Source organism: Amblyomma mixtum, chromosome 1, assembly GCF_055824585.1.
Source record: "Amblyomma mixtum isolate Tamu chromosome 1, ASM5582458v1, whole genome shotgun sequence".
In the NCBI taxonomy this organism is placed as follows: Eukaryota; Metazoa; Arthropoda; class Arachnida; order Ixodida; family Ixodidae; genus Amblyomma; species Amblyomma mixtum.
In genome coordinates this window covers 8,144,885-8,172,302 of record NC_143012.1, presented here as the reverse complement: position 1 = coordinate 8,172,302, position 27,418 = coordinate 8,144,885, and the positions used below count along the sequence as shown (strand labels likewise).

The window sequence follows — 27,418 nt, the reverse complement described above, 5'->3', positions numbered from 1 at the left end:
AAGAGGGCAGCTATGCGCCTTCCTTCTGGTTCAGGTGTCCACCGAGAATTGAGACAGATACTGTGCCATTTCTTTTCCTCAAAAATCTTTTTTACCAATTTTGCCCTCTGCTTTCCAAGCTCCCGCTCCATCGGTTTCGCAGCTTAAAGCGCGATTAAGGTGTCCACTGCTGGTTACAATGGACAACGGCGACGGCGACGCCGCTAAACGTAGAAACGGGCGCCAAAGAGCTGCGGTCTAAAAAGAAGTTAAAGCGGGCGCTTTAGTTGGTGTTTGGCACGTACGTGTGACGCGTGAGGTAGATGCGCTCGCGGGAGATGCCAACGTGGCATAATCTCGCGCTGGCCCGCAGCCAATGAGCAGAATATTTCGCTTTCGGGTTGACCAATGACATCTTCGTTCTTTTGAGCGCAGCGTTCTGGAACCTTTGGTTGGGATGATTTGAAACCCGTTTCTTCGAGCGGAGTTGGGCTGGTGCCACTAGGTTTGCCGTTTGTACTACACGATGACGTCCGCCCTCCCGACCCAGACTGGTGCCACCGCAAGCAGGGACATTCCGGAGGTCATCACAGACAGCAAATCGAGAAGAGAGTACGTGCGTGGCAAATTCCTTGGCAAGGTAGGCATTTCAGACATTGGCAGTTGATCTATGCTTATCGCAGTGCAGCTTCATGCTATACTGCTGAAGTTGACGCAAGGCATACTGCTCGGTATGCAGAATCCCGGCGTTCCTTTTCTTTTCGCGTTTCTTTTGGTGTGATACCTTCGTAGAGGATTGCCATGAGTGTAATGCTCATTTGGACTTACGATCTCCGGATTTGAGGAGGTGGGGAGAGGCGATACAACAGTATAGTAGCCAGCGCTTCGTTCCGAACAAGGGTGCCAAGTGTAGCAGCACTCTTTCGTTCAAGACCGCACGTCTAGCTAACACATTCAGTGTGCAGTTCTTGCTCGAGTTCAACCAATGTATTCTCGAACAAAGCCGGGAGTTTTTAACTTGATCAACTGTAATTTACCAGGTCATGTGGAGCTGACTTTGGCAAGGCAAGCAGGCGGACAAAAGCCTTCAAAGGCAACCGCTTACTATAGGCGAACTCATGTTCAGCTGAACAGCTGAGCAGCTGAACAGTCCGATAGTATCACGTTAGCGTTGGGATCAGAGCGTCTGTGGATTTCGGCCCCATTGCTCCGCGTGCACTATCGCGAAGAGCCCTGGATATCTCAGACTTCTGCATGTCTGATTGCAGTGCTTAGCGAACAAACGTACTGCTTTGTGCGAGCATGTACTCTAGGTATACCTTGCGCTGTGGGGTGAAAGAAGGCGATAAGTTCGCCTACACCGTCAGCATTCAGTGAACAAAAAAGAGCTCAGAAGTGCATCAAAAAAGGTGGTCACTCTGTGGCAAAAAAAATGGCTGAGGCTTAACTTGGTTAACCCTGGTCAGATGCGAAGCATATTGATGGCTAGGCCTGTTAATACATGACTTTCCTTGGTTGAATACTTGATCATTTTAATACAACCACTAGAGAGAGAGAGAGAGAGAGAAAACTTTTATTGCTCTTTCAAGAGATTCGCGGAGATGAAGACTTCTTGGTCGTCCTGCTTGGGCGCTGGCGACTTGAGTCTTCGAGCAAGGGTGGGTAAGCCTTCGTCGTGGGGGAAGACAACGGCATGGCTACAGCGGAACGCCGACTAACCCCGAGACGCGCGTTGGGTGGGCGCCTGGATTGCCACGGAAGCCTCGTCCGCCTGCCCGGTGGAGCGAGCGTTTCACCTACACCGAGTGTGTACGCGCGTTCGAAATGCGCGGGAATGCGGCTCGAGGACATTCCGGTGTCTGGGCGATGGCATCGTTCTCCCTCTCCCAGCGCGTGACGGCGATCTGTCGTGACGTCATGTGTCACGTGGTATGTCACGTGGTGTGTCGTCACTGTACCACGTGGTCTGCACGGCGCGTAACCCCGGCGAAGGGCTGTAGTGTACCTCTAGTAATATGCTTCGCATAATATTATGTGGCAGTGACGGCAAGGAGGCAGCAAGATGGATGAAGATTCTAGCCGCGGACTGGTTAATAACTGAGCTTTTCTGCTGCAGTAAAAGAGCTACTCGGCGGCGGCGTTTGCAACACGCGCACTTGGTGATTGTCGAAATCAGACGGCCCGTGGTTGTTGGCCGGGCACCATTCAAAAACTTTGCAGCTTCGCGCTTCCATTTCGCAAACAGTTTCGAAAGTAGGAGTACACATGCGAGATAATTCGTCCGTGCCTTCGCTGCGCCTAATAAGGCCACGTGCCCGCGGCAGTAGACATCGTGGCAACATCACATTGTATTGCTTGTATAGTACTAATAATATTAAAACTGTCATGGCAAACTGTCATATCTTGACTGTGACTGTGGGGAAAAAAAAAACTGTTATTCGCACTACGTAGAAAAACTAATTCAGCTCGGCATGGTGTCAAGGGATGTGAGCAGTCGTAGTAAGAGTTAGGTATTCTAGCAGTGAGAGCCGTAAAGCGTATAACACACGCACGCACACGCACGCACGCACACGCACGCACACACACGCACACACACGCACATACACACACGCACACACACACGCGCGCACACACACACACACGTGCACGCACGCATGGTTTGAAATAAACTTCAAAAAGCAATTTCTGCGGAGCACGACAGCATGGTACAAAAAAAAAAAAAAACTATGCCTACCAAAAGGTTCTTAATTTTTTCAGGGCGCCTTTGCAAAGTGTTATGAATTTTTGGACAAGGAGACAACCTCGACTTACGCCGGGAAGATTGTCTCGAAGGCACTTATCAAGGACACCCATCAAAGGGAAAAGGTATGTATCGTATGCGGGCTTGTTTGAGTGCATTTGCTGTCCTTCTCTTACTTCTTGCCCTTGAACATACTCAGTAGTGTTTAAATAAATGAGCAAGACAGTGAGATGCAGTTATTGCTTTAAATTTTGGGATATATTATGCATGAACATCGCTTTGCTGAAGTTCATAGGTTCTGTAGCTTGAATGTTCGAATTTATAAGGACTAAAGTTTTTTTTTTTTAATTGCTATATCTGTAACATTTCATGCTGCGATACTGTTATTTATAGCTTGTGTCCGGCTCTTGCAGATCACTCACGAGATCCAAATACACAAGAGCCTCTCACACAAACACATCGTTGCCTTTCATGGGCACTTTGAAGATGAGGACAACGTGTATATCATTCTGGAACTGTGCAGCAAACGGGTATGTTCCATTTTGCAGCTTTTCTTCGGAGGGGGGGGGACAGGATTCCCTTCGCCGTGATGCACTTACAGTGTGAAATGATACGTTCGAAAGCGACGTAGCTCAGGCTTTCGCACTTCGTTTATGCTAAAGCTTTAATGTTGACTAACATGAAACCCGAAAATTTTGTTTAATGTTACCAGAAAAGATTCCATCATTGAATATCTACGTATCTATTCCGTTTAGAATGGATTGTCTAAAAAAATTCAGGGGCACTTTGACTGTCTAAAGTGCGTAGAGGCGAGAGCGTTTTCCGCACCACTTTGACTGCTTCTGTGGCACTGGTGGCGTCAAATGTAATTGAGTACTAATTACTAAGTGGTGACAAATCACTAATTAATCTTTAATTACTGATTAATGCCTGAATACTATTTAAATGCTAATTAATGACGCTTAAGCTTCGCCTTTAGGAGTGGAACGCGACAGCGTGTTGTAGCGCTGCCTGGGAGTCCACGGAACGCCACCATCCGTTCGGCTCGATGCCTTGCCGTTTGAACACAACGCTTTTTGAGGAAAGGAAATGGCGCAGTAATTCTCTGTCATCTCGGTGGACACCTAAACCGCACCGTAGAGGAAGGGAGAAAGTGGGAGTGAAAGAAGAAAGACAAAGATGGCCCGTAATGATGAAAATGAAAATTGTATTTGAGGAAAGGAATTAACGCAGTAACTGTCTCACATATCTCGGTGGACACCCATCAAAATTCAGGGAAGGGGGTGCACTTTTTTGACCTAAAGTGCGGTCACTGATGTGTGGTTAAGATGTTAAGCTTCCTCTAAGAGTGGAACGCGACAGCGTCTTGCAACGCTGCCAGGGAGTCCATAGAACGCCATCGCCCATTCAGTTCTACGCCTCGCTCGTCGGTAAATTGGTTTTTGAGGAAAGGAAATGTATCTGTATCGCCGGAAGGGAAGGGAGGAGGATGGCAGTGAGCGAAGACACCGTATTCACTAGACGCGCCTTTGCTCATTCCAAACCATCGAGCTGGCATGGCGGAGTGGATAGCATGCTCGTCTCGCACTCCGAAGACCGGGGTTCGATTCCCGGGCTCGACCAATTTCCTACTCGGTTTTGTTTATTTATATGGCCTGGCTAGAGAAGTTAATTAGGGTAATTGGGTAATTAGGCAACTAACTAAGCTCAGTCCCACTTATTTCGAGCATCACTATATGATCCCTTCAATTGGTCGCATGGTTACTAGCCGAAGTACAATTGGCCCCGTTTGAAATTGGCGCACTGTGACGTCACGACCGTTTGGACCAACTGAAAAGCGCGACATTTCTGTCGACAACTTCTGCTTACAACGATGAGACATTAAAGGCTTTCGCCTTAAAAATGGAAATAATATGGAAAAGAAAGAAGCCGGGTATCCACCGGTGATACAGTGGGTACAAGCTTTCCCCTGGCCTGGCGCTCGGCTTCTTTAGGGTGAAATGCTTAGGGATTGGGTCTTTGACCCACCTTGTGTAAAAGAAAGAAATCTTGTGCCACGGCGCTCTTCGGCCCCAGATGCCCTTGCGCCATAAAAGTTCGCAATCATCATGGAAAAGAAAGAATGGTTTATGAAAGGCAGAGGGGCATTTGAAGTTGTAAGAGAATATCGGACCATAATAGTGATATAGGCTGGAGGCTTAGAATGGGTGGAGACCGTTTGTGCAGGTACCCTCGGGTCACGGATCGCAGCTAAACGTCATTCCTCAAGAGGAAAGCACATAATAGTTGTCCAGCACTCAGCTATGAGACAGAAACTTGGGGGATAATGAAAAAATTTAGGTTGAAACGAGAATAACATGGCAAACTGCGCAAAGCAAAATGTATGGACAACGCTGAGAGATACAGATAGAGCAGGGTAGGTAAATGAACAAACGCCAGTTATTGATATTATGGCATAGATCAATAAAATGTGGACAAGCCTACGGCATGTAATGCGATAGTCTCTTGGGTTAACGGAGTGGATATTAAGGGGAGGTAAACGTAGCGGTGGGCAGCACAGTCATGTCGACTGGTGAGATTGGAAAATTTGCAGGGATGGGAAGGCGACAACTGGCATTGGAGATATCCAATTGTAGCTCACTGGGAGGGGTCTTTGTCGCATAGTGTACTTTAGTTTGATTATGATAACTGTCGAAGTGCTGGTTCGAATCCCAGCTGATCATTTTCATCTCGAGTCATTGTGATATCAAAAGAATGATTCGAAATATGTGTCATGTGGGCTTGCTTTGGTGCCCGCTGATTAATTATTATCGACTGCCGCACCTTACTCCGAAAGGACTTGCAATAGGCCCAAAGAGCTTTTGATAGTCAATTCCTGTAGTAGACATTTTTATGGGCACTTTAAGATTGGACGCTACGCAGGGTTGAACTGGTTAATACGTTTCGAGGATTACCTTCGTCTCATCCCCGCAGGCACAAAAAAAGAAAGAAAAGCACGCGATCACTCCAGTGGGTGAATACCCTGCTGAAAAAGAGTTCTATGATGCAATAACCTCATAGAGGCTTCATCATAGAATATCATACAATCTGAATGATATATCATGCAATTTGTATGATATTGTATGACATCTCTATGATGACTATGATTTTACAGAAATCTATGACATTTGTATGATAATTTTCTATGATTTGTATGATAAGGGTATGATATTTGTATTATAAACTGTATGAGTTTATTGCACATACAACATTTTTCAGCAGGGTATGATTTATTGCACGTACTAATATACAGGTAAGCCATAAGTCCAGCAGTGTGTGATTTAGTGGCTTGCTGAGTGGTGGACTGACGCATCCATTGATTTGTTTGTCGGGGGACATGACAAATCTGCACAGGGAATTCAAATCTGGGTTCTACTCCCCGAGACATGAGTGGCAGAAGAAAGCCTGACGCTCGGTTTATGGCTAACACGCGCGCTCAGGAGTCGCTGTGGGCGCTCATTGGGTACCAGGTGCCTTCTATAGTCGACGTGCCACGGTTTCAATACGTTAGGTTCACAAACGTTTTGTAATGTTTTCCAGTCTCTGATGGAGGTGCACCGGCGTCGCCTGGCCCTGACTGAGCCAGAGGTGCGGTACTTTCTGCACCAGCTCCTCCTTGCTTGCCGGTATCTGGTGCAGCAGCGGGTCATTCATCGTGACCTGAAGCTTGGCAACCTGCTGCTCAATGAAAGCATGGAGCTCAAAGTGGGAGACTTTGGGCTTGCCACCCGTCTTGACTACGAGGGGGAGCGAAAGAAGACCCTGTGTGGTACCCCCAACAACATCGCCCCAGAGATCCTGGCCAAGAAGGGGCACAGTTATGAGGTCGACATCTGGTCCATTGGGTGCATCCTGTGAGTCCAATGAGCCATCGCGCGTCCTCATACTTATTGACTTCTGTAAAGAGCGGCGAAGCGGCCCCACCTGTTGCAAAACTAAGGCCACATAACCGAATTCAATCTAATATGTTACTCACTGTGCTTAAAATTTTCGTGAACCTATGCCAGGACACCAAAAAAAATTATTTTAAATGAGTCAAGTGATGCATCGTCATTATCATCATAGTCAGCTACTTCAATGCCCCTGTAGGATAAATGCCTCTAGCGTTGATATCAAAAAAGCTTTCTTCAGCACCTTCCTTGGCTACTTGAGCTTGGAAAATTTTCGTCACTCAAGTCTGCCGAATATCCTGATTCCATCATTTCACCAGGCTGTGTCTCCGCTTTCGCAAATGAAAAGGTTGCTTGAGGCTTACTGCACCGAAGGGACTAAGCATGCACTTTTCGCACAAAGAGTAAAATGGCCGTGACTTCGTCTTGACAAGTTTGTTCGAGCATTACTCTTTGAAGTATTTCTTAAAACTTGATTGTAGTACACATGGATGGTACCACCGCAAACATTGACAGCAGGGCGTAGCATTTTTACAAGCAACACATACGTGAGGTTCTGCGGACATTTAGAAAACAAAACTGCAAAAAGTTAAGCAAACAACCGTTTTTCCTAGCACAAGGATTAACACGTAAACTCATCAAGTCTTGGTTAAGCAAGGGTACTGTGAAAAAACAAAACAAAAAACGGACGAGAAGACGACAAGGACGGGCGCAGACTCGCGACTGAGTTTATTCAGAAGAACGTGGATAATTATGTCGTCATGTCTGCCAAAATATTTACTGCGCGCATGCTAGAAACCTGCTTGCCTTCTGATACAACTCTATCAAGGTGTCGCTGACACAATCATCCTTTTTGTTCATTCTTTATCAGCGACATCTTGATAAAGCTGTATCAGAAAGAAAGCAGGTTTCTTGCATGCGCACAGTAAATATTTTGCAGACATGACGATATAATTATCTATGTTCTTCTCAATAAAATCCTTTTCGTCTTCTCGCCCGTGTTTTTTCTTTTTTTTTGCGCAGTACTTTTGCTTAACCATGTATGACCAATTCGCCCAGAAACACGCACTTTTCATCAAGTCTTATCGTGCAGGCAAACAACTCGGCAATCTTCTTTGTTCAGAGAGAACATTTGTGTTCCTAAAAGTGACTTCGAAGCCCACACACGATCTCCGTATGGCTATCACTGTAAGAACAAACATTACCGCTGGCTTTTCCACTGCTGCACTTTCCCTTCTTCACCCTGAGCCTTTGCCAACAGTATTGTTTGCATTCTGAAAGTTTGCTTTTCATCTTGACACAACTTTCACAGCCCATTGTGGATGTGCCGCTTATTAAAGACGACCTAGCATGGTTCACTGTCATGGCAAGTATGCAGCTATGCGGAGCCGAATAACCGGTATGTGACCGTTCTTTGCAGGTTCACTATGCTTGCGGGATATCCTCCGTTTGAGACCCACACGCTGAAGGATACATACGTGCGCATAAAAAAGAACGACTACCACATCCCTCTGGCGGTGAGCCCCCCGGCCAGAGCCCTGATCCGAAAGATGCTTCATCCACAGCCTGAAAAGAGGCCCGACATCGAGGCCATTCTGCAGGACGACTTCCTAACTTGTGGCAAGTTTTTGTTTTTCGATATACACACGCACTGCAGGGAAGCGATACGTATGGGATGGTAGACCTCTTTGGAATTACCATAAAAGTAAAAATAATGAGCCACTTTATGTCTTGCATCGCGTCTATACCTTTCATGGAGGATTTTTTAGGGCTAACGAACAGTGTCTGTTTTGTGATGACCTGCTGTTTAAAACAGCCTCAGTATGAAACCCATAAAGTTTAAGAGACGCACAACCTTCGCCAAAAGTGTCAAAACCACAAGGTTTAGCTATCGAGTCATGTAGCAGGGCTCCAAACCGTATCATCTGTCAACGTCGAAGAGGGTGTGAGGAGAGTGGGTAGGGGGAGCAGCGCAACACCAATTATGCACATTTCCCGAGCAGAATATGAACGCCTGAGGTATCGAACGTTACGGCATCAATTTCTTGACAGAAAGTGGTTTTTATGCTAAAGGCTTTTCCGTTCAGGCATAAAATGTGCACAGTGAAACACAATGTGTTAGCTTTATGTCCTAGTTGATAGGCGGACGTCACAACTTCATGTTTGCCTTTTATTAACTACGGCCGCCGCGGTGGCTCAGTGGTTATGGTGCTCGGCTGCTGACCCAAAAGACGCGGGTTCGATCCCGGCCGCGGCGGCTAGAATTTTTTTGGAGGAGAAATTCTAGAGGCCCGTGTACTGTGCGATGTCAGTGCACGTTAAAGAACCCCAGGTGGTCGAAATTTCCGGAGCCCTTCACTACGGCGTCTCGCATAGCCTTAGTCGCTTTGGGACGTTAAACCCCATAAACCAAACCAAACCTTTTATTAACTACACTGACACTTAAGAACAAAGGCGGCGTTCCACACACATTTGCGTCGTTAATGTGATGAAACCGAAGTATCTTCGCAGCACCGATGGATGCTGTGTATCTTGAGGGTCATCACGGCTAAGCCAACCACTTCATGCGACGGTAATCAATTTGCAGCCAGTGGAGATAAAATTATGTTGGATTCCAGAGCTATAGCAAAGCAAGGCTTTGCAAGTATTGACCATAGCATACCGACGACAGCGCATATATTTGTGTTGCTTTATTGCGTTAAGCCTGAAGTAGAGCCAATCAGAAAGGACAAGGACGAAAGGGAGACGCACATCACGACGACTGGACTAGCAACTGTGCTTTAATGAAAACAGCAACCCCCTAGTAAGGCTAGCATGGGCATGCCTGGCAGAATTATGGTCCCATTCCGGAGATAACAAAGGGAAGATAAGCAACGTATCTATCACCGGCGATCTGAGAAGGCAAATTCTTTACCAAGCAAGCACACTGAAGTGGTACAGTTATCGCCATGCATACTGGTGAAGTATGCTTCTAGAACTTCGCGCTTATCTTTGCCTCTAGCCCTGCCAAGAATGGTAAGATTACTCGAACAGAGGGTAGCAACTACACTCCCTGCAATGGCGGGGCAAATTCGCTCCATCAGCAGAGCCCAAGGACTTGTGTTCACGTAGCCAATCATTGATACATCGGCCTTTTTGACCGATGTAAACCTTCACAGGTAAGCGGGAACTTACACGCAACGCGCGTGGCACATGGCGTGAACAGGTTCTCATGCTATGTCAAACAGGATTTCTTTACTTGCCTCTTGAGATGGGCGCGCATAAGCCAGAAAGCTTGTAAGGAGGCAGAAAACAACGTCAATGCCCTGCTTTACAGGCCTCTTCATCATGTATAAAATGGCCCTAATTTCCTTTCGTCTTTTAAACCTGGTTAATTTCAACTGCAAAGTATTGTTTCCTGATACCTCTTCTAGGCCGACGAGAATAATCGATAACTTTCTTTTGTTTGTGAGTCTAGCCCGGTTGTCGGCCTCTACTCAGTTCATTCGTTTGCAGAATAACTGTTGAACGCAGTCAGAAATACGCGATTTTTTTTTGTCATTTGCCACAGTCATTGACTGATGCTTTATCATTCTAGGGCCCCTGCCTTCACGCTTGCCAACGTCTTGCCTGGTGACGGAGCCGCGCTTCGACACGCTCAACATTACTTTGACCCCCGATGGCCGTAAACCTCTTTCGGAAAAGAACGAAGGCAGTGGTTAGTTCACCAACGGTATTGCATGTTGCTTGCGTGTGGCACTGCTGGCTAATAGATACCTTTAGCATACCGTGTACTGTGATATCATTACCGTTACCGGAGCACTGGAAGCCCGCCAGTACGCACGCGCTGATTGGTTCAATACGGAAGGCACCCGCGCAGCTCCCGGGTACCTGGCGCCATCTGGCGCCCTCAAGCGAATCCGCGCATGCGCAGTGACTGCGCGCGGGCTCCCTATACTCCGGTAACGGTAATGGCAGCCCAGTACACGGCATGCTTAAAGTGTTTAATGACTGAGTCGACGTGGGGTTAAAGTTATTTCGCAATAAATTAGCAAATTATTTGGCTTTCTTTTCAAGTGCAATGCTTCTTCTAGGTCCGAGTAAATTGCAATATAATTATCTCATGAAGATACAGCGTGACTCGAGTTTTCCTAATTGCGCTGCAGCTGCACGAAAAGTAGTCACCACATAATAGTAATTCTTTTATTTTAATCAGCGCATGTTTCTTTGCAATGAACTGACACAGTATTAGGACAACACATCAATAAAGTAGTTTTATTCCTGTTGCTAAGACAATAAATGTAGGTCTGACTCATCAGACTGGGTTTGGATCACTGGCCTGTCGGTTTGTCGAGTAGGGAGTTGTCTCAGCTGCTGCATACCATTATCGTCGCAGAGCTGGGAGCCAAGATAACTCCTTTAAGGAACCATCCACAAGAGGAGGCGCAGCCAAACCACCGAAGTGTACTTGGTTTCTTGTTAGACTTCTGTGCTCCTTTACGCAAAGGTTTGCTGCCTTGTGCGATAGACTCCGCGGTTTGGCATGTGTTAGTTCCTATTTATTGGTTAAAGTCCTCGTTTCCCAGATGAGGACGAGCAGCGTTGACGTGAATTCAATTGCCGCAGAAAATTTAGCATTTACATGCTTCTGAGTGACACTGCATCTGTTGTTACGTGCATGATTGGCTTATATTCCTTTGTTTTTGCCTTTTCCGGAGCCCTGTCAAATTTGAGGCAGATTTTTGGTCCGAATGAAGTATAACTTCGATTTATCACTATCACGCTTGCTGTTGGAACGTCCGTTAAAATGCCTGTTTCATAGCCTCGAGTTTTCAGTCTGTACGCATTATAAATGATGCTGCGGGTTCCTAACAAAGGAGCTTCTGTCGCCGAAAACGGCGCTTTTATGTAAGGTAAAGATTGGAGTGCATTGGTTTATATTGGATTGGATTATATTAGATTGGATTGTATAACCTATGCATCACCACAAGTTTAACCACAAGCACCAGCACCAGTACACTACCAGCTGAACCATGGCGTAGCTACGGATATTGCTTTCGCAATTACCGGGCTTAACCAAGCTGAGCCACAGCCATTTTTTTTCTTAAAGTTCAATTTTCTATCTTTGACGCAGCCAGGAAGAGCTATAGAATCGATTTTTGCTAAAACATGCTGCCAGTGTCACTTAAACGATGGTAACGAGAAAATTCAACCGACTTCCTCTTGAACGACGCTCAACTTCAATGTGCGGCATTGTTCGCAAAACATGAATACACTTCCGGCTAAGATGTACGTTTCAGGAAAGTTTGTACGGCCCGCTTTGAAGGGCAAGTACAAACTGTTAACACACAAAAAAGTTAAATAAACGAGGGCTTAATTTTTAGCATATTACAAAAGCATCAGTGCTTTATTTCGAAGGTTGAAGATGTTGACTGCGCACTCCCCCCCCCCCCCCCCCCCCCCCCCCTGTGCAGCAACTGCATCGAGTGGAACACTAGATGCAGTGCCGGATCAGACTGCAGCATCAATGCCGAGTGCAGATGCAGATGTGTCGTCGGGCTCTGTCCAAAGAATAGGGCAAAGGGAGGCCCACCTGAAAGAGCTGCAGCGCCTTCTTCGGCGCCTGCTCAACGCCCGGCCGCCCGAGCACAGCTTCGAGCACCCCGATGAAGTGGAGGACCCGGCCTCGACGCCCGTCTTCTGGGTCAGCAAGTGGATGGACTGCACCGAAAAATACGGCCTCGCCTACGAGCTCTGCGACAACAGCATTGGCGTGCTGTTCAACGACAACACCCGTGGCATTCTGCTCAGCAACAACACGTAAGTTTCTCTGTTGCCTGTTTTCTGTCTGCGAAAAGACGCGAGCAAGGCCTCGAAATTGAAGGGAGGGAAAGATTAGGGCGCCGCTCACCAACTGTATAGTGGAAGGAAATTCCGAGTAGTTGAAGGGCTGAACGCGCGACCGCAGTCATGTTGAATTTCTTTGGAGGAGAAATTCTAGAGGCCCGTGTACTGTGCGATGTGTGTGCACGTTAAAGAACCCCAGGTGGTCGAAATTTCCGGAGCCCTCCACTACGGCGTCTCTCATAGCCTTAGTCGCTTTGGGACGTTAAACCCCATAAAACCAAAACCAAACCATCATGTAGCAACACATTATGCTTGCGCAGCCGGGCATGTGCGTGTTCGATGAAATTTTCTTTATGCCACAGTTAAGAGTGGCCACACCTGAAGCCGACCGGAAAGGGAACGAATGGGAGAAAGGACCAGTGCTTCAATTAATGTTGAATCATTAATGCTGGCTGTGCGTATACCTTCTTAATTTAAACTGCCTCCATTGCTGTTGACCGGTGAGAGTCCAGAACAGGGGCACGAAATGTCCTTTGACGTTTGTGCCGGCGGGCCTCGCTAATGCTATTGTTCACAGCGCAACAGAAACGGGAAAAACGAAAGAGTAACACACACAAGCGCTGACTATCAACTAGTTTTTATTGAAGAAAAGAAGGGGTATATATAGAAACACTTATCAAGCACACAGACGTTTTCTGGAAGGCACGTGGGAGTTCAGATACCTCAACTCCCTCTCGGATAAGGCAATCGAAGGGCTGCTGATACATAGACTGCCTTTCTGATGAATATAAAAGGCCTCCATGATCTCTCATGTTACCTTATCGCCGTGTCGGAACAGGATACGCGTGTTCTTATAATCCGGTGCGCATTTGCATTCCTTGCACAGAAACGTAGACTGTGCAAGGGGGTCACCTCTTGCCTTCCTTTCAGCATGATCTTTCATATTCTCGCATTGGCAGTTCCTGCAATGGGCGCCTGTGTGGGAAAGGGGTTCATTTTTTCTAGTATTTTCATGCTCCAACAGGCGCTTATTCACACACCTGCCGGTTTGGCCGATGTACATAGCCCCGCATGAAAAGGGAACCTGGTACACAACCCCTCGTTTTTCCCGTTTCTGTTGCGCTGTGAACAATATCATGAATACTTACCAACTCGCCCAAATTTCTGCTTTGCTGCTCGCTAATGCCTTTGATGCGGTCTTAAGAGTGAACCGTTTGTGGGTCTCATTAAATATAACATATGGGTTAAGCGAATCAATATAGCACTGAGCTTTTTTCTCGTCTATGGAGCCATTATAAAATGCAAGTGGCTGCCCACGTTTCTAAGGCATAAGCCTGACCTGCCCCATTCAGCGAAAACCCCTCTCCGTGTGTGTGTGTGTTGACGCTCGATGGTACCCATAAAAGATGGCGTTCTGATGCAACCTGGAAGGTGGCAGTTAAATTAATCATTGGTCGCGCGAGGTCCTTCGGGAAGAGCAATGCGTGTCACACAAGTCCCACCGGTGGCAGCACCTGCCATCGCAGGGCAGTGGCGCCTCGCTTAACCGCTGCACCTCTGCGCCAAGAGTGGTATGATGACTCTCAGGGATCTATGAATGTCAAGAAAGGCCAGTTCTGCATATATGGACATTAAGCCATTAGCTATCGCGTCATGCCCTTAAGGCGGAGTGCGGGCCGCGGTACCGCGGCGACTGCCTTCGCGAAATTAGCTCACGTAAGCAGTCATAAACGGCTTGAATGCAAATAAAGCCGTCTTCTTGTCTCCCATCGAGCATCTCAATTAGCGTACCCAGCAGCATCTCGAGTCGATGCGGCGAAAGCGAGTAGAATTATAATAATTCCAGCAAGTGTTAACAAAGTGAGCGGGCGGGCTTACGCCTCCTCACACGTAAGCAGGTTTAAGTGTCTCTGCCTACTTTTTTTTTTAATGAAGCTTTGCACACTTTATTTGTACGTTTGTTCGCCGAATTCTTCTATCTTGGCGAACTCGGTTTGGTTTGGTTTATGGGGTTTAACGTCCCAAAGCGACTAAGGCTATGAGAGACGCCGTAGTGGAGGGCTCCGGAAATTTCGACCACCTGGGGTTCTTTAACATGCACTGACATCGCACAGTACACGGGCCTCGAATTTCTCCTCCAAAGAAATTCAACCGCCGGGGCCGGGATCGAACCCGCGTCTTTCGGGTCAGCAGCCGAGCAATATAACCACTGAGCCACCGCGGTGGCTATCTTGGCGAATTCGTCGTGTCGCTTAGGCAAGAGGTAAAATTAGAGTGCAATGAAAGAGTGGCTCCAGCACGAAGCGTGCGAAGTCTTTATCTGTTTTTGTGTCTCTCACCTTTCTTTTCTTCCCTTTAATTTCTTCTCTCATTACGCTGTTCGTCTACACGCAGTGGGACAGTTACGCGTGTTCTTTTCGCCGCTATCGATTTCGCTCCTACAGCAACAGAAGTTTAGGAATTAAACGCAAACGTTTGGGCATGTATAGGTAGGTGATACATGCTTTGCGAAGCTACACACAAGCGCCTGGAGTGCGTCTTCTTCTGGCTCGTGTCTTTTCCTCCACAGAGCAGAAGTAGTACCTTTCTTTAATTTGGTCTTTAGACCAAATTACGGTGGGAACTCAAGGTCCTTACTTGCTAGAGGCATTTCTCCTAAAGGTCTGTACCATAACGGCATTTGGTCTAAAGGCCTTTACCCAGAAGGCATTTACCTAAAGGCCTTCACAACTGAATACCTTTTACCCTGAAGGCCTCTGACCTGAAGATCTTTACTTTGAAGGCCCTCACCTTGAGAGCCTTCACCCAGGTGAGGCTCTGCCAGGTGTGCGCGCCGCGCAGGTTGCGGACAAACAGGTTGGCAGGTGGGTTTCCTGTCACAAAGCAGGCTTCAGGGACGTAAGTATGCCCGAAATCGGAAAATGCGCTTAGTTGTGCTGCCACACTAAAATGCGACCTTGCCTCCTCTCGATTGCAGAAAGTTCGTATGCAAGTTTAGAAAGGGACCAATACGCCGTCGCTGAACATATCAAGCGCACCAAGGATTATTCAATCACAAATGCATGATTTCACGACTCCTTGCCTGCTATAGAAGCTTATCTTTGCATCAGTCTTTTACAAGCTGGCTGTACGGTTGTACAGCCAGTTTGAGTGCCCGTTAAAGATAAATGGGAAATAATTGCAAGTTGGATAGGAAATTCAATGCGCAAATTTTTTGTTGCTAATGCTGCTTCACATATCAGTCTCCTCCTGTGTGTACATCCGAAAATGAATTACTCTAGCAGATCCTTACAAACAAATATCTAAAATGAAGGCATTCAACGTTTTCCTGCTTCCAGTGAAAGCGCGTGATAACCATGCTTCACTCTAGCGTTGCCTACTGCAGTTGGGACACTATGCATTGTACTACGCTTACGCAAACCTACGGATGATATAAGTAGCGCATACTCTGCACGCACATTAAGTGTCACTTTATTTTAAGCCGGAAGACTTCTTCGCTTAATTCTTCATTAAAGTAGTCGCAAGCTGAAACATCTTAGACCTGTCTTAATGAGTGAGGACGTGTCAAATGCTTTCACAGAAGCGTCGAAATAACCTCCGCGCATTTTAATGTTTAGAAGCAGGCACTGTTTGTAGTTTCCCGTTCGTTTTTAGCTTTCGTTTTCCAGTCGTATTTAATTACAATCCCCTGTTTGTAAAATGATCCAGAAAAAATGGCCTCCCAGTAGCAGTCAACAGATTTCGCAGCTCTGTAGATTGTAACCACGCTCATCAAGCTGCCGTCTTCTGTTTCAGCAACGTGACGTTCGTAGACACGGACGGCGTCGAGAGCTACCACACCCTAGAGGTGTACCCGCCGTTCCTGGAGAAGAAGATCTTTCTCCTCAAGTACTTCAGGGACTACATGATGATGCACTTGCAGAGTGCGGGGCCGGACTCCCGTCCACGGGACGGCGACAACCTGGTCAGGCTGCCCTGCCTGGGGACCTGGCTGCGCACACGCCCGGCCATCTGCTTCTACCTCACTAACGGCACAGTGCAGGTGCAGTCCTTAACACTTGCTCTTTAGCTTATGCTTGTTTCAGGTGTAACCAAAGAGCATAGAAGTCCGAAGGCGTCACAAGTAGTGAAATCAGCATGGATGACCAGCGTTGAGGACGTCGCAAATAATGGCATACAACTGAAGATGCTAAGACCGGGCACATTTATTTGCTGCGCTGTTGTAACGATGGTTGTGTCTCTCTAGTCTCTTGTTGGTGGGTCCTGCGAGGAAGGTATGGTACAGTATGGTATGGTATGACATGGTATAGCATGATATGACATGGTATGTATGGTATGGTATGCAACGGTATGGTTTGATGTAGGGCCGTATGGCATGGTATGATATGGCACGATATGGTATGGTATGGTATGCTATGGCATGGCATGATAGCATGGTATGACATGGTATGTATGGTATGGTATGGTATGCAATGGTATGGTTTAATATAGTGCCCTGCGGCATGGTATGATATGGCACGAGATGGTATGGTATGGCACGGTATGCTATGGCATGGCATGGCGTAATAATAATGATTTATTTCCCATCACCAGACCATACACCATGGTATGGTCTGGTATGGTATGCAACACAAAGTCAACAAGGGATGGGGTAGCCTCAGCGTGCTTTTCGACAGCAGGACTCGTCTTCGTCTGAATGTGGTATGGTAAGGCATGGCATAGCAAGTTGGGTTTACGTCCCAAAGCAGCACATAGTCAATGAGAGACACCGTAGTACAGTTTCCCGGATTAATTTAGACCATACGGAGATCTTTTGACGTGCACTGACAACGCACAGGACACGAGCATCTTTTGCATTTCGCATCCATCGAAACGCGGCCACTGTGTCCTGGATTTGATCTTGCGTCCTCATGCTGCGCGACTGAAGGTCCTAAACATATAGAAGGGTGTTCATTTTAACCATTTACAGGTTAGAAATGACCAGAAGTCGCGTGTCTTGAATACATCTGTGTCTATCGTTTCGCCATACAAGTAACCACGTGAATAGCGTTGTTTGCGTTTATCGATGAAAGCTTTGATAATAGCGATTGTCGTTCTTGCATTGACACGGAAAGTGCCTTGTGCATTGCAAGCTACCGTTAACAATGTCAGTATCGCAGAATCGCGGCGAGTGTACTTGCTTGCATTGTTGCATTCTAGCGTTTAAATTTTTCTTCGCAGTGTTGCCCGAATGGTTGCCATTGGTACGAATGACGTGAAACTTTGCACGCTCTGCGGTCCCTGTCTTGGTGAAAAGTGAATTTATCTGAACTGTCTGGATGCAACAGGAGATGTGGAACTTTGAGTTCAGCAAAATCACCTTTTTACTCATCGCAGTGTGCTGTACTCCAAAATTATTAACATTTTGGGCAAACACTTTAAGTGGCGACTTTTTTCCTGTGTGAAATGGTGGAAGCGGCTTCCTGTCTTGGCAGCAAACCTCACGCAGTCGTCTTTCTTCCTTCCAGGTAAATTTCCACCAGGACCACACAAAGATTTTCCTGTGCCCGTTAATGGCCGCGGTGTCGTACATAGATGCCAAGCGCGTCTTTCACACATACCGGCTCGAGACTCTGCGGAAAGGCTGCCCACGAGATTTGATCTTGAGGCTCAAGTACGCCCGCACAGTGCTCGATAGACTGGCAACCACGTCGTCGCAGAAAAACAAAGCCGTTGATCAAAACATGTTGCGTCACGACGTTGCGAGAAATCCTGCAGCGAAGGCATCGAACAGCTGTGCGTTTCAATAAAAAACTCGTGCTTCTCGTAATATTCGAGATCGTACGTAAAAGCCACAAGATGTGTGTTTCTCTTGTGCTTTTAAGGTATGAAGGCGTTCCAGTTTCAGATATCAAACACGAGCCTTACCAAATATCGAATTTACTTTCATCTATAGGCATAGTTTGACTGCCATTTCTAATCGTCGATCCAAGGCAGGAGCTTCACCTGCTTGAAACAATCATCTCTCCTTAAACTCTGCGCAGGACGCAATTTCACTAGAGCTGTTTGACCATATCAGTTACGCAATTCTTCACAGGGGCCATGTTCCGGAATGCGGCATAGTGGCGGCTACGAGTGGCGGCAGGACTACTAAAAACATATTACTAGCGGGGATAGTAAGTTTGCTGGGGTTGCCGCAAACAATAGCTTAGCACATCTCAAAGGCTGTTCAACTGTCGTGACCTCACCGACCCCGAGAAAGGAGAAAATGGTTCGTACAAATTCGCACTGCCTTTTTTTTTTAGCTTCACTAAATACGCTATAAACCGAGCACTTATTCAGGTTTGTGCAGTTTTCAGGGTATTAATCCTTTCTCTTTTCGTTCTGAATTTAACACATCCCCTTCCTTCTGCTGCTTCGGGATGTTTGTCACACTTTTTGAGATATCTGGCCGGCTCTGGACGCTTACCACAAGACTTCTTTTCGATAATAATGCGATAGCATTGGGAGGACCATGAAGGCGAGAACTGTCCGGTGGCGTCTGCGTGGAGCCATGGTTGGCAGGTGGAGGGGGATTTCCCAGTTTGCACCCGCAACCTGGGAACCGTCTCCCTATTCCCCGGCCCCTCTCCTCCTCACCACTTGCAGGGGAGAGGAGGATGACGCCGGACAAAGAATGTCTGAGCAGAAGTGAAAATGGCTAAGAAGGAGATGACTCGCACAACAGCAGGCCTTCGTGCAAGAGCGACAGCCTCTTAAAGAACTATCTGTGCAAAAATGAGGCTTGTGGGAAGTATTCATTCTTGCTAAGTGGCGCATCGCTTAACCGCTGTGCCGTAAGTGATGCGAAAGTATCAGGGCTTACCGCCACCTGTCAGTGCGACACATTTTACGTAGCTCTGTTGCCGGAATTGGAATTCAGCAGCAGCAGTGACGATGCGTTAAAAGCATGGCTGCTCCTTTTCAGTGGTGCTCGGGTATCATATTTCTTAGATATTCATGGCGACCTTTGAAACTGCCTTTGTCTTTATGATTGTTTATGTGGGTTTAACGTCTCAAAGCGACTCGGGCCATGAGGGACGCCGTAGTGAAGGGCTCCGGAAATTTCGACCACCTGGGGTTCTTTAACGTGCACCGACATCGCACAGTACACGGGCCTGAACGAAGTTCCCACGCTAATAAAACATCAAGTATAGCAAAACTCGCGGACGTTCAACGCACATACGAAGACCCCGTAACGACCTATACTTATCCGCAGAGATTTTTTGTGTCAGTCGCGGTGGCACAGATGCAAGCAATGATTGGCAACTCGCAGTCATGCGTAGCTGAGGGTTGATCGCGTAATTGTTGCTGGTCTATAAATGAAAGGCGCACTCTGAAGCGATCCTCTGTTCTAGAAAGTACGTAGGGCAGTAAGCACCAAAGTTGTCTCTCAGCGATTCCACTCTGTCTGCGTCGTTGCGCTGTTTGTCTTCAATATGTACCACCAACTCGCCCGTTTGGCTATATTACTGCCGGTTCAGAAATCAGAAGCACCGTTCTTGCCGGTACCGCAGAGGACCAACCTCCATACCAATTGGTTCGCGATCGCCGGGGAGCTTAGCCGGGAGAGGATGCCGGTTTGCACTAACATTTTTACTCTAACATGAAATGTGTGTGGACGGAATTTTACTGACGGCCTCAGCTTGTTGAGCCATTCCATGTCCGCACCACTGAGCACGCACATCTTTAATAAGCCACAATTCATACGCAGAAGTAGGAAGCCTTTCCAGTGCTGTCGCAAACACTTGGTGTGAAATTCCCAACTGTTGAGCACTGGCATACATGAGCGTATCGCGTGTCGCACAATTCGGCATTAACTCGTCGCTTTAGGAAACGATGTTGCGTTCCTTTTATTTCTGATACCTTTTGATCTTCCACATCAAGAAGCAGAATCGCATTCATACAAGCTATCGTAGAAGCGATGCGCTGCCAAGTTACAACGCCATCGGGATTCTTTGGAAACACATTGTGTTTCCTCGATTTTTGCCACTTGGAACCACGAAAGAAATGGTTTCAGTTTCGGCCGAGATCTACACCCAAAAGCTCAACCCCGAGCATTGTGCATAGAATTCGCGAATTCAGCGTTGTGAGTTGCAGAACTGACCGACTGTATACGCACTTACCGTTCCTGCTGCTGTGGAAGAAGCTTTGGGAAGGCTTCGTCCATGCAAGCCGAGTTGGCCGTTTGAAGAGGCGACGCCGACAACACCGCACTTTGATGACAAGCTGGCAGCAGTGGCACTTGGGAAGTTCTTTCTTTCTGCGGTAAAAGAGAAGATCCACTGTGGTTGGTGAAGGTCCTGCGAACAGCTGGCACGAACACAACGTTATCAGGCGCCGGTAATAGCTGGGCCTTTTGACCTTGTTTTAGGCTTTAACTTGACGGCAATTCCAAGGCCTCGGCTGATAGAGAATTCCAGCTGACATCACAGTTCGACGAGGAAGCAGGAAGGATTAGATTAGTTCATTCAGACATGGTCAGTTTCGAACGATATCAAAAATAACTTAGGAAATGACACCCGAACACCACTGAAAGGGCGAAGTCGCGCTGCCGCCGCGTAGCCACTGCCCGGTAGGCTTAGGCCAAATCTCGACAGTTCTCAACCGCCTCGCCGGGAAGGAGCGGGAGGCTTTATCTTCAATCTTATTTCGCACGTGTTCCAACTGAGGCCATAATGACACTAGTTTATTTTTTTTTAGGCGATGAATTGCATTTTTTCATCTCGGTTTTATGCTCTCGCCCTGTCGCGCTCGACTGCATGGATTTTTCAGACTGGGGCAGGCAAGTGCCGTGTCATCTGTTCATACTGATAGGAAAGACGGCAACAGCGTGTGGTTGGCTATCGCTGCAAACGCGTTCACTTGAACCGGGTGTCCTGGAACAGAAGCAGCAGATAGCAGAAACAGTGAAAGAAAGTTCGTCGGGAATATGTTTCGTCCCTCGAATTGGCCCTTGCCGGAGTCCGGCAGTCGAACAACTTTCTTAGCTTGACTTTTCTATAAGAAGCTATGCCCATGTATTTTTTCGGCCTTCTGGTAAAAATGAATTCCGGGAGAGGACTTGAGTATGTTTAGCTGAAGAGAGAGAGAACTTTACTGCGATCACCGTCACTCTTATCCTAAGCCTACTAACGATCGCTAAAAAAATTGGCTGTGGTTTAACTCTAGTTGAACCTGGAGAGACGCGATAGCTACAGCTAGCCGAGTGGAACTCGCCGAGTCGAATTGCAAGGCCAGTGTTTGTTGTTGTGTTTGCCTAAGTGGCATGGCAGTCTTTCGCCGCCGCGTTTCGCTGGGAGTTCCTTCCTCTTCGTCCCTGGACGTGGATTCACAGCTAGTGCGTGATTTCCTTTCCTCAAATTCATTTCCTTTTTTTACGCCGCCGCGGTGGCTCAGTGGTTATGGCGCTCGGCTGCTGACCCGAAAGACGCGGGTTCGATCCCGGCCGCCGGCGGTCGAATTTTGATGGAGGCGAAATTCTAGAGGCCCGTGTACTTTTCGACGTCAGTGCACGTTAAAGAACCCCAGGTGGTCGAAATTTCCTGAGCCCTTCACTACGGCGTCCCTCATAGCCTGAGTTGCTTTGGGACGTTAAACCCGAATAAACCAAACCATTTTCTTTTTTAAGGCCCCTCTTTCTTCTTTCACTACTCCTTTCTCCCTTCCTCTACAAATGGTTGACGGGTGTCCATCGAGATATGCGAGACAGTTACTGCGTAATTTCCTTTACTCAAATACAATTTTAATTTTCTTTATTACGGCCCGTCTTTCTCTTTCTTATTTCACTCCCAATTCCTCCCTTCCTGTACGGTGCGGTTCGGGTGTCCATCGCGGCGGTTGCTACGCAACGGCTGAAGGTCAGTGCAACCACGGCGAAAGTGCGACCACGCCGAAGAGGCGAAGCGGCTGGCGTAGTGTAGCTATCGCTACAATATCCGACGACAATGGCAGAACAGTGTGGCCCCAGAAAGTATTTTTTAAAAGCGAAGCTCTTTGGCGCACGTTCCTGCGTTCCGCATCGTATTCGCTGCCAATTTATAGCCTTCCCTCTGCTTTACAAGCTCCCGCTCCATAGGTTTCTCAGCTTAAAGGGTGATTAAGGTGTCCACTGCTGGTTACGACAGACAACGGCGACGCCGCGAAACGCAGAAACGGGCGCCAAAGAGCTGCGCTCGAAAAAGGAGGACGGTCGTCTGCAGTTCTCCGATTGATCAGCTAAACAAAGAAAGAGGTCGAGGGGTAACTCAACCCCGGGTCAAAAACAGCCTAAGATAGCCTTTGTGACGAAGAGTACTTCTTGTCCATGTATCTGAAAAGCGTTCATGGGCAAATCGAAGTCGACGAAGGGGATGGAGAGAACATTGCCTACACCACGCCAAAATGTTATTGAGAGTTAAGGGTAACGCCATTTGTATTTTTTTCAGCGCCACCGACTTCAAAGTATGTGATGAACATATCAGCAGATTGTCTCAAACGGCAAGTTTCACTAGTATACTTAGATGATATCGTCGTCTTCGTCTTGAACTTTCACGATCATATAAAAAGGCTTCGGACAGTACCAGAAGCAATCAAGTCATCATAGCTAACAGGGAAATTAGAAAAAATGCAACCTTACTTACAAGAAACTGCACGCTGGTTTTAGGTCGCATCATGTAAACAGCTGCTGTAGCGCATTTTGCGCAGCCTGCCGACCAAAAAGTTGTAAAACGATTGGGGGGGTTGTACGCGTATTGCCGATGATTTGACAAGGACTTTTAGCGCCTTGCCAGCTCTTGACAAAAATGACAAAGGCAGGCAGGCCATCAAAATGGGCAGCTCCGCAACTTGAAGCCACCAAAGAACTTCAGGTGCATTACAGCCTCTTTACTTCCTGGGGCGTTTTATGACTAGATGGAGAGGCAGAGATATACAGGTAGACTCGGAACAGAACGAATATATTTATAACGATTGTTTTAAGTACAGTTTTTTTCCTCGTGTTATTAAAGAATGGAACATGCTGCCAGAGTCCATTGTAAATATTAACTCCCTCGACGCCTTTCTAGAATGCCTGATATCTTACCTGGACCGTAGTACACCAATGTAATAGCTTTGCCTCAGCACTTGCATGTGTTATTCTTATCTACTGTTTGATCTTTTCTTTGTTTTTTGTGTCGATATCGCAGTTGTGAAATGTACCTTTGTTTGAATGTGAATTTATTAGGTTTTCCACTCCTGTAATAGCCTGAGAAAGGCTGACAGTATCAATAAATGAATGAATGAATGAATGAATGAATGAATGAATGAATGAATGAATGAATGAGTTACATGTTAACGAGTACGTGATGCAGAGGCTGGCGTGCCCAAGCTTACATACCGCTGCTTTGGCGCCGGAGTCTTCCGTCAGAAGGAACGCAGGGCCTGCGGAGTTGTCCTCGTTTCATATCTGAGGCTCGTCTTCCTCCGATCGCTTCCGGGCGCCGGAGACCAACTGCCAGCGGTGTTGTCTCAGGCTTTGTTAATCACCCCACTGACGCCAGCTTTTTCTTGCTTTTCCTGTCCATACTGGCGATCCTTCTTCTCAGGCTGGACCGCCCTCCTCGCCCCCCTCTCAGCGCCGGCGATTGCGGCAGTCCCAGTCTTCTCCGGTATTTTCCCACTGCCTCAGGCCTTTTCTCTTTCAGCCGGCGCCACTGTCACTCTTGCGGGGGTGTGCCTGACCAGCTGAACGCTTTTCGGCGTGGGAATAAAGATGGCGGCTAGGCTGTCACCCTTGAGACCAATAATGACCACTGACCCCAACACGCGACGATTCCTGGCGCCATACAGTCTGTTGTTCGAGCGCGTCCGGGGTCCCACAAAAGGCCGCGCATTCGCCGTTTCGACGAAGACGCAGAAGTCCACACTTTTTTTATTGCGTACGCAATATTGGGCCAGGTTTCGAGCCGTCGCGTGGGCCCCGGCGGCGGCCACAGTTGACCTTGAACAGTGTGGCTTCAGCCGCACACTGCCAGAGATGGCAGCGCCGTCGGCGCGCCGCGCGGCAGCGGCGCCAGTTTGCTCTGTCTACGACAGATGACGCCACTAGGAGGTCCTCCACTTTGGGCTTCGAAGCCGGCGTTAGCAGCATTGGCGCGCAGTGCATCGATGTCATTCGAATGATATCGGTTAAGCCATTAGCCTCATTTCTAGTCAGTCCACCTAAATAAAAAATAACACCGTGTAGGAAATTGGCCGAGTTGGGGAATCGAACCACGGTCCCCGGAGTGAGAGACGAGCAGCTACCACTCCGCCATGAGAGCTGTTTTTATGCGTAGCATATTGCAATCACTCAGTTCAGCCCTTGGGCGCGGCCGGGCAGCCACCAAACCCCGTGACGTGACGTCACGTGGTTTGGTGACGTCACGTCACCACGTGACGTGACGCCACCAAACCACGTGAAAAAAATAAAAATAAATAAAAAATAAAAAAAGACGGTTGAGCATGGCGGCGGTCGCCACCGCCCCGTTTCAAAGGGGGCGCTCCCATCCATCCATCCATCCATCCATCCATCCATCCATCCATCCATCCATCCATCCATCCATCCATCCATCCATCCATCCATCCATCCATCCATCCATCCATCCATCCATCCATCCATCCATCCATCCATCCATCCATCCATCCATCCATCCATCCATCCATCCATCCATCCATCCATCCATCCATCCATCCATCCATCCATCCATCCATCCATCCATCCATCCATCCATCCATCCATCCATCCATCCATCCATCCATCCATCCATCCATCCATCCATCCATCCATCCATCCATCCATCCATCCATCCATCCATCCATCCATCCATCCATCCATCCATCCATCCATCCATCCATCCATCCATCCATCCATCCATCCATCCATCCATCCATCCATCCATCCATCCATCCATCCATCCATCCATCCATCCATCCATCCATCCATCCATCCATCCATCCATCCATCCATCCATCCATCCATCCATCCATCCATCCATCCATCCATCCATCCATCCATCCATCCATCCATCCATCCATCCATCCATCCATCCATCCATCCATCCATCCATCCATCCATCCATCCATCCATCCATCCATCCATCCATCCATCCATCCATCCATCCATCCATCCATCCATCCATCCATCCATCCATCCATCCATCCATCCATCCATCCATCCATCCATCCATCCATCCATCCATCCATCCATCCATCCATCCATCCATCCATCCATCCATCCATCCATCCATCCATCCATCCATCCATCCATCCATCCATCCATCCATCCATCCATCCATCCATCCATCCATCCATCCATCCATCCATCCATCCATCCATCCATCCATCCATCCATCCATCCATCCATCCATCCATCCATCCATCCATCCATCCATCCATCCATCCATCCATCCATCCATCCATCCATCCATCCATCCATCCATCCATCCATCCATCCATCCATCCATCCATCCATCCATCCATCCATCCATCCATCCATCCATCCATCCATCCATCCATCCATCCATCCATCCATCCATCCATCCATCCATCCATCCATCCATCCATCCATCCATCCATCCATCCATCCATCCATCCATCCATCCATCCATCCATCCATCCATCCATCCATCCATCCATCCATCCATCCATCCATCCATCCATCCATCCATCCATCCATCCATCCATCCATCCATCCATCCATCCATCCATCCATCCATCCATCCATCCATCCATCCATCCATCCATCCATCCATCCATCCATCCATCCATCCATCCATCCATCCATCCATCCATCCATCCATCCATCCATCCATCCATCCATCCATCCATCCATCCATCCATCCATCCATCCATCCATCCATCCATCCATCCATCCATCCATCCATCCATCCATCCATCCATCCATCCATCCATCCATCCATCCATCCATCCATCCATCCATCCATCCATCCATCCATCCATCCATCCATCCATCCATCCATCCATCCATCCATCCATCCATCCATCCATCCATCCATCCATCCATCCATCCATCCATCCATCCATCCATCCATCCATCCATCCATCCATCCATCCATCCATCCATCCATCCATCCATCCATCCATCCATCCATCCATCCATCCATCCATCCATCCATCCATCCATCCATCCATCCATCCATCCATCCATCCATCCATCCATCCATCCATCCATCCATCCATCCATCCATCCATCCATCCATCCATCCATCCATCCATCCATCCATCCATCCATCCATCCATCCATCCATCCATCCATCCATCCATCCATCCATCCATCCATCCATCCATCCATCCATCCATCCATCCATCCATCCATCCATCCATCCATCCATCCATCCATCCATCCATCCATCCATCCATCCATCCATCCATCCATCCATCCATCCATCCATCCATCCATCCATCCATCCATCCATCCATCCATCCATCCATCCATCCATCCATCCATCCATCCATCCATCCATCCATCCATCCATCCATCCATCCATCCATCCATCCATCCATCCATCCATCCATCCATCCATCCATCCATCCATCCATCCATCCATCCATCCATCCATCCATCCATCCATCCATCCATCCATCCATCCATCCATCCATCCATCCATCCATCCATCCATCCATCCATCCATCCATCCATCCATCCATCCATCCATCCATCCATCCATCCATCCATCCATCCATCCATCCATCCATCCATCCATCCATCCATCCATCCATCCATCCATCCATCCATCCATCCATCCATCCATCCATCCATCCATCCATCCATCCATCCATCCATCCATCCATCCATCCATCCATCCATCCATCCATCCATCCATCCATCCATCCATCCATCCATCCATCCATCCATCCATCCATCCATCCATCCATCCATCCATCCATCCATCCATCCATCCATCCA

At 47.8% G+C, this 27,418-nt stretch overlaps 2 protein-coding genes across 3 annotated transcripts in view; one reads left to right on the top strand and one right to left on the bottom strand.

Annotated features, from left to right (window-relative positions):
- The first annotated feature begins 273 nt into the window (after positions 1-273).
- On the top strand, positions 274-18,311 carry LOC149365400 (serine/threonine-protein kinase PLK1-like). Its single transcript, XM_089542187.1, has 9 exons — positions 274-619; positions 2,737-2,844; positions 3,133-3,249; positions 6,299-6,612; positions 8,069-8,268; positions 10,226-10,345; positions 12,102-12,447; positions 16,270-16,516; positions 17,982-18,311. Exons 1-9 carry the CDS (start codon positions 506-508, stop codon positions 18,261-18,263), a joined length of 1,848 nt encoding a protein of 615 aa, XP_089398313.1. The 5' UTR covers positions 274-505; the 3' UTR covers positions 18,264-18,311.
- LOC149365399 (carbonic anhydrase-like) overlaps positions 16,073-27,418 on the bottom strand; it is an 82,695-nt gene continuing 71,349 nt past the window's right edge. The window contains exons 10-11 of one of the 2 annotated variants that reach the window (XM_089542226.1): positions 20,619-20,755; positions 16,073-16,737 (exon numbers count right to left, since the gene is read on the bottom strand). In XM_089542226.1, coding sequence (XP_089398352.1) covers positions 16,680-16,737; positions 20,619-20,755 — 195 coding nt within the window. In that variant the 3' untranslated portion in view covers positions 16,073-16,679. The remainder of the gene's footprint in view (positions 16,738-20,618; positions 20,756-27,418) is intronic. The other variant, XM_089542217.1, reaches the window with a different exon arrangement.